General features: G+C 42.8%; 1 protein-coding gene across 1 annotated transcript; it reads left to right on the top strand.

Annotated features, from left to right (window-relative positions):
* The first annotated feature begins 2841 nt into the window (after positions 1-2841).
* Positions 2842-6176, top strand: LOC133912917 (uncharacterized). Its single transcript, XM_062355894.1, has 2 exons — positions 2842-3465; positions 3740-6176. Exon 2 carries the CDS (start codon positions 3751-3753, stop codon positions 5446-5448), a length of 1698 nt encoding a protein of 565 aa, XP_062211878.1. The 5' UTR covers positions 2842-3465; positions 3740-3750; the 3' UTR covers positions 5449-6176.
* Positions 6177-7225: the final 1049 nt, after the last annotated feature.

Below are 7225 nucleotides of genomic sequence, written 5' to 3'. Positions count from 1 at the left end.
GGCTAAGTCTAGCATGGGTTGGCTTTGGCATCGCCGACTTGCTCATGTTGGCATGAGGAATTTGTCCAAACTTCAAAGGGGTGAACACATTCTAGGACTAACGAATGTGACCTTTGAGAAAAATAGAGTTTGTAGTGCATGCCAAGCAGGAAAGCAAGTTGGAGCATCTCATCCCTTGAAAAATGTGATGACCACCTCAAGACCATTGGAACTTCTTCACATGGACTTATTTGGGCCAATCACTTATATAAGCATCGGAGGTAACAAATATGGCCTAGTTATTGTTGATGACTTTTCACGTTTCACTTGGGTATTCTTCTTGCATGATAAAAGCGAAACTCAAGCCATTCTCAAGAAGTTTGTGAGAAGAGCACAAAATGAATTCGAAGTAAAGATCAAGAGAGTTAGAAGCGACAATGGAAGCGAATTCAAGAACATACAAGTTGAAGAGTTTCTTGATGAAGAAGGAATCAAGCATGAGTTCTCGGCTCCATACTCCCCTCAACAAAATGGAGTGGTCGAAAGGAAGAATAGGACTCTAATTGAATCCGCAAGAACAATGCTTGATGAATACAAAGTATCGGATCAATTTTGGGCGGAAGCAATCAACACCGCATGCCATGCCATTAACCGGTTATATTTACACAAGTTGTTGAACAAAACCTCATACGAGCTTCTAACCGGTAACAAGCCAAATATTTCCTATTTTAAGGTATTTGGTAGCAAATGCTTTATTCTAAACAAGAAATCTAGAAGTTCAAAATTTGCTCCAAAAGTAGATGAAGGGTTTATGCTTGGTTATGGTTCAAATGCTTACGCCTACCGCATTTTCAACAAAACCACCGGATGTGTTGAAATTGCGAGAGACGTAACATTCGATGAATCTAATGGCTCCCAAGTGGAGCAAGTCGATACAAATGTCTTAGGTAATGAAGAAATACCAAGCGAAGCAATCAAGAAGATGGCAATTGGCGAAATCAAGCCCCTAGAACAAGAAAAGACTCAAGAAACTCAAATTGATAGGGATCAACCATCTTCTTCAATGCAAGCTGAACCATCAATGTCAATCCAAGATCAAGACGACAAGAGATCACAAGATCAACATCAAGACCATGAAGATCCGAACAAGTTCTTGAATAATGAAGTGGAAGACATCCAACATCAATCTCAAGTGCCACATCCACGTGTTCATCAAAGTATCCAAAGAGATCACCCCGTGGACAACATCCTTGGTGATATACAAAAGGGGGTAACTACTCGTTCAAGAATTGCAAACTTTTGTGAATTTTACTCTTTTGTTTCCTCTTTGGAACCTTTGAAGGTAGAAGAAGCGCTTGAAGATCCGGATTGGATAATGGCTATGCAAGAAGAATTGAATAATTTTAAAAGAAATGAAGTTTGGTCCTTGGTGGAAAGGCCAAAACAAAATGTGATTGGGACAAAATGGGTGTTTCGCAACAAACAAGATGAAAATGGGATAGTAACAAGGAACAAAGCTCGTTTGGTTGCTCAAGGATTCACTCAAATCGAAGGTTTGGATTTTGGTGAGACATACGCTCCCGTAGCTAGGCTAGAATCAATTCGTATTTTATTAGCCTATGCTACTCACCATGATTTCAAGTTATATCAAATGGACGTGAAGAGCGCATTTCTAAATGGACCAATCTCCGAATTGGTATATGTGGAGCAACCGCCCGGCTTTGAAGATCCCAAACATCCCGAGTATGTCTTTAGACTCCATAAGGCGCTTTATGGGCTAAAACAAGCCCCTAGAGCATGGTATGAATGCCTTAGGGATTTTCTTGTCAAAAAGGGCTTTGAAATAGGCAAAGCCGACTCCACTCTCTTTACTAAGAATATTGATAATGACTTATTTGTTTGTCAAATATATGTCGATGACATTATATTTGGTTCTACTAATCAACAATTTTGTGAAGATTTTAGTAGGATCATGACAAGAAGGTTTGAGATGTCCATGATGGGAGAATTGAAGTTCTTTCTCGGTTTTCAAATCAAGCAACTCAAGGAAGGAACCTTCATTTGCCAAACCAAGTACATCAAAGATATGCTCAAGAAATTTGACATGGAGAATGCCAAACCAATCAAAACGCCCATGCAAGCTAATGGACATCTTGACCTCAATGGAGAAGGTAAAAGTGTGGATCAAAAGGTATATCGCTCCATAATTGGATCCTTGCTTTATTTATGTGCATCTAGGCCCGATATTATGCTTAGTGTGTGCATGTGTGCAAGATTTCAAGCCGCTCCCAAAGAGTGCCATTTGATGGCCGTTAAGAGGATTCTTCGATATTTAGTTCATACTCCATACCTTGGGCTTTGGTATCCAAAAGGGTCATCCTTTGACCTCATCGGCTATTCGGACTCCGATTATGCCGGTTGTAAGGTGGATAGGAAGAGTACTTCGGGTACTTGCCAATTCTTGGGTAGGTCCCTAGTATCATGGTCATCCAAGAAACAAAACTCCGTAGCTCTATCCACTGCCGAAGCCGAATATGTTGCCGCGGGAGCATGTTGTGCTCAACTCCTATGGATGAAGCAAACTCTAAGAGACTATGGACACAAAACTCCCAAAATTCCACTTTTATGTGATAATGAGAGTGCCATCAAAATAGCCAACAATCCCGTACAACACTCAAGAACCAAGCACATAGATATTAGACATCATTTCTTGAGAGATCATGCAACAAAAGGGGATATTGACATTCGCCATGTGAGGACCGAAAATCAATTAGCCGATATCCTCACTAAACCACTTGATGAGCAAAGGTTTTGTGAGTTGAGAAGTGAATTAAATGTCCTAGATTCTCGGAACGTGGCTTGAACTGTTGCATACACTTGCTTGTTGTAGATTTATAGTTTTTCTAGTTAAGAGTTTGCGAAAACTGCATTTTGAGTGTTTTTCTCAAAACTATTTGGATTTTTTGATCTTCCGATCAAAATTTGTAACTTGTGATCATAGTTATGTAATGATGCTTGGTTGGCTGATCACATTTGACAAATTAATCCTCTTGTCCAACCTTTCTCCTTCCACTAAAATTTTATTCAGCTCTAAAATCTGCTGTGACAGCTCCAGGTCCCGGAATGTCCGGTGTTCACCGGAGTATCCGGACCTGACACTGTTCACAGACTCAGCGTTATTTTGTTCTGTTTCCAGTTACCGGACAGTCCGGTGTTCACCGGAGTCTCCGGTAAAAGTGTCAGGACCGGAGTCTCCGGTCTACACCGGAGTTTCCGGTGTCTCCAGAATTCTATATTCTTCCCCAGCCCGAACAGTTACCTCTTTTCATCTATTATCTTGTCCTCTCTCCAAACGACCTTCTCTCCGGCGATTTTGAGAGGAACTCAAGGATTTTCAAGTCTTGCTACGATTATCTCCTGGATTCAAGGCGGGAATCTCCGGAAATCTCTCTTTCTTAAAAATCCCCGGAGGATTTGAGCTCTAAGGTACCGTTTTCAACAATCTTCCCGATCTCTCAATGCTCTTGTCTAGAGTTGTTTTCCTTTGGTAGAATAGTTCCTAGTACCCTCTAGAACCCATTCCCAAACTTGTTTCATCCCTAGTCGGCCATATCCTCCAAACCCTAGATGGTTAGGTTTTCTGCCGGGGCCGACCGGAGTATCCGGTGTTCACCGGATACTCCGGTATCAACCTGCAGTTTCAGCTTTTCCTGTCCAATCTTTTATTCCTCAAATTCTTTGATCATTCCATTGCTTCTAGGTGCTCTTGCAATGGCCGGAGACCGTTTTGAGAAGGGTCGCACTTTTGAGAGGAAGAAGAAACAAAGAAGTGATCCCCTCTCTCAAAAATCAAGTGCTCCTGCCCAATCAGAAGATAGTGGAAGCGGCCATGCCAGTGGTGAAAGAGTTCGCAAAATAGCCGCAAGTGGTGGTATTCACATCGAGGAAGGCATAGCTGCTGAAAGTAGTGACAGGGACCTTGTGACCCTCTGCCGAACCAAATCTCATGCTATGCGAGGCAGAGAGTCTGCAAGGGGAAAGGGGCAAGCCAGAGTAACTGCAGGAAGAGGTCGAGGAACGATGCCTTCTACTGAAGAAAGAGGCAAAGGTGCTGCACAAGATAGCTCATCTGAATCCGAGGATAATGAAGAAGATCAAGCTGATGAAGTCATTGGTCCCCTAAAGCTTCACAGACCTCGGAGGACAGCTTCTGTTGTTGATGCTCCAAAAAGGACAGTAAACTACATGAAGAATGTATCAAGGGTTGTTAGTGAAAGGTTAAACAACCCATATGATTTTGAGAAGAATGTTGCCGATTATCGTTTCTGGAATGACTTTCAGGCAGACTTTTATGAAACGGTAATTTTGGCCAAGAAGAAGCCTATTACTCCCATGCAATGGATTGATTGGGATTATATGGCCAGGAAGAACAACCCAGTGTTCAACGAAGTGATTGCAGCCTGTGAGAGCAAAAGGGTGAAAGATGTTATGGCTTTCAGATATGATTGGTGCGAGGAGGTTATTGCCCAATTCTATGCCACAGTGTGGTTTGAGGGATGTGAAAATCCCATTATGCACTGGATGACAGAGGGAGTCAGATACAGGATCAGTTTCAAAGGCTTCGCTCACTACTTCCATCTAGATGTCAGAGATACCTCCAGGGATCAGATTCACAATGAAAATCAACTGACACTGGAAGAAATTGGGTTCATGTATCTAAATCATGGACGAGTTGAGTTTGGGAAACTCACAGGGATGAGGCCTTTCTATCGTTGCTTGAATTCCCTATTCCGGCTCACCTTGGCACCCAAGAGTGGGGATGCAACTACAGTTCAAAGTATCTCCAGAAATCTCCTTGCAGCCATGTCAAATGATCATGCTCCGTTCAGTGTGGCTTACTTTCTATGGGAGGAAATTGTTTTTACATCCAAGTCACCTATAAAAAGTTGTGGATATGCCCCTTATCTCATGTTTATCATTGAAAGGATATCCAAAAAGACTTTTGTCAAGGAGATCAAGCATGAACCATACAGAATGAGGCCGTTGAACATTCAAGCTCCATCTCCTTCTCCATCTCCTCCTCATGCTCCTCCTAGCTCAAGACCGTTTGCCTCGAGACGTGCTCCTCCTCGAGGGTCTTCCTTCATCAAGAGTGCTCTCAAAGCAATTTTCAAGATTTGCACTCACAATGCCACTGAAATCAAGAATCAAGGTGCTCGCTTAAAGAAAATGGAGGATCGTCAGAAACAAATGTACACATCCATGAATCTCCAACCCCCTTGCTCTCCTATTGAGTCAGATGAAGCGGAGAGTGCACCGTTTGAGGTTGAGAACCCTTGGGCATGGTATGATGAAGCTCAAGCAGCAGCCGAAAGCTCTCAACAACAAGCTCAAGACGATTCCTCTGACGGCAGCGAAGGAAGAGAAGACGTGGAAGACGATGATGAGGAAGATGGTAGCAGCGAGTAGGCTCCTTCTCTCTCTTTTTGGTGCTTGATGCCAAAGGGGGAGAGATAGTTATCCTTTATCTTAGTTTCCTTAGTTCTTTTTTTTAAAAAAATCTCTTTCGCTGTTGGACAATTGGAGTTTGGCTTGTGATGAACCCTTGTACTATTTAATTTCATAAGACCTTTATGTTAGTATGATGATTGTTGCTCTTACATTAGTTTTGTGTGCTCTATGTCTTTTCATAATCTTTTGCTTCCCACTGATTCTAGGATATAGGGGGAGCTCTTGTGTTCCACTTCCTAAAATAAATGCATTGTTGCTTAACTTTGCTTAGAACAATGCATACATTTAGGGGGAGCTTACCATATCTTCTAGAATTTAAAACATTTTCTTGTATCCTTATGTATCCTTTAATCGGGTTGTCATCAATCACCAAAAAGGGGGAGATTGAAAGTGCATCTAGGCCCCCTAAGTGGGTTTTGGCTTATTAATGACAAAACGATTAAAGAACTAACGTGCTTTGTAAGTATTGAACAGGCATGAGCATTAGTTGTGAAGGCAAGTGACGTTTGTCGCCCGTCGAAACAATTGAAGATTCATCGAAGGCTATTAAATAGGTCTTAAATTCTTTTCACTTTTGAATTTGAGTCTAGGATAGATTTTTTCCTAGAGGGATGTTTTTATTTTGCTTGATTAGTGTCTCAATGCTCAAGAGAACCTTTAGAATCACCTAATTGAGAGACACATTCACTCACGGACACGAAACTCTTTCTGAAAATTCTCTGAGTCCGGAGTCTCCGGTGATCACCGGATACTCCGGTACTCAGCGCAAGACCGGAGTCTCCGTGCTAGTCTCCGGCAGAGAGTCTCGGCTTCTGGTCCTTCTTTAACAGAAAAGACCGGAGTCTCCGGTGTTTACCGGATACTCCGGTAAAATGTTTCGGTAGCAATCGGAGTCTCCGAGGTAGACTCCGGCAGAGGCTCTCGGTTAGCTTTTAATCTTTTTAATAAAAAAAAAGGACCGGAGTCTCCGGTGTTCACCGGATACTCCGGTAATATGTTTTGGTGGCAGTCGGAGTCTCCGAGGTAGACTCCGGCAGAGGCTCTCGGTTAGCTTTTAATCTTTTTGTTTTTATTTGAAAAGACCGGAGTCTCCGGTGTTCACCGGATACTCCGGTACCTGAAGTTGCCGGAGAGTCCGGCTTGTCTCCGGACTTAATCTTTTTGGAAAATCTGTCAGGACCGGAGACTCCGGTGTTCACCGGAGACTCCGGCAATTAAACAGAACTGTAACGGCTAGTTCTGACACGTTCGGTGACCGTTCTGACGCCGTTTTGGATTTAGGACCGGAGACTCCGGTGTACACCGGATACTCCGGTAAGCTCTGACAAAAACAGTAACGGCTAGTCTGTGAGAGAGTGCTATAAATGCCCCCTCTCTCCATAGCATTGAGTTTTTGCTGTGACTGGTTTCCTTGAGATCTCTTGAGCACTTTAAGAGCATTCAAAGCCTCTCCAATCATCTCTAGAGCCAAATTTGCAAAAATTTGAGAGTGTGGTTTTGGAGAGAGTTCAAGCCACTTGAGCATTTAGTTCTTCATTGAGCATTTACTGCGATCATCTCCTTTGAAGCTTTGGGTTTCTAGAAGGAAAGGAGTCGCCCGAAGAGCACCCAAAACTTGTGGTGTGCCTCGGGAAGTTTGTAAGCATCTTCATATTGAGTAAGAATTTCTAGCTTGATCTTTGTGGTCGCTAGAAGAGGATAGGGTTGGAGAAGACCCGGCTCTTTGTGAGCTCCT

Source organism: Phragmites australis, chromosome 3 (assembly GCF_958298935.1).
Source record: "Phragmites australis chromosome 3, lpPhrAust1.1, whole genome shotgun sequence".
Classification (NCBI taxonomy): domain Eukaryota; kingdom Viridiplantae; phylum Streptophyta; class Magnoliopsida; order Poales; family Poaceae; genus Phragmites; species Phragmites australis.
This window is presented reverse-complemented; position numbering and strand designations above follow the sequence as displayed.

Excerpts from the sequence above, each read along its gene's own strand:
- LOC133912917 (XM_062355894.1), top strand. The coding sequence starts at position 3,751 with ATGGCCGGAGACCGTTTTGAGAAGGGTCGCACTTTTGAGAGGAAGAAG.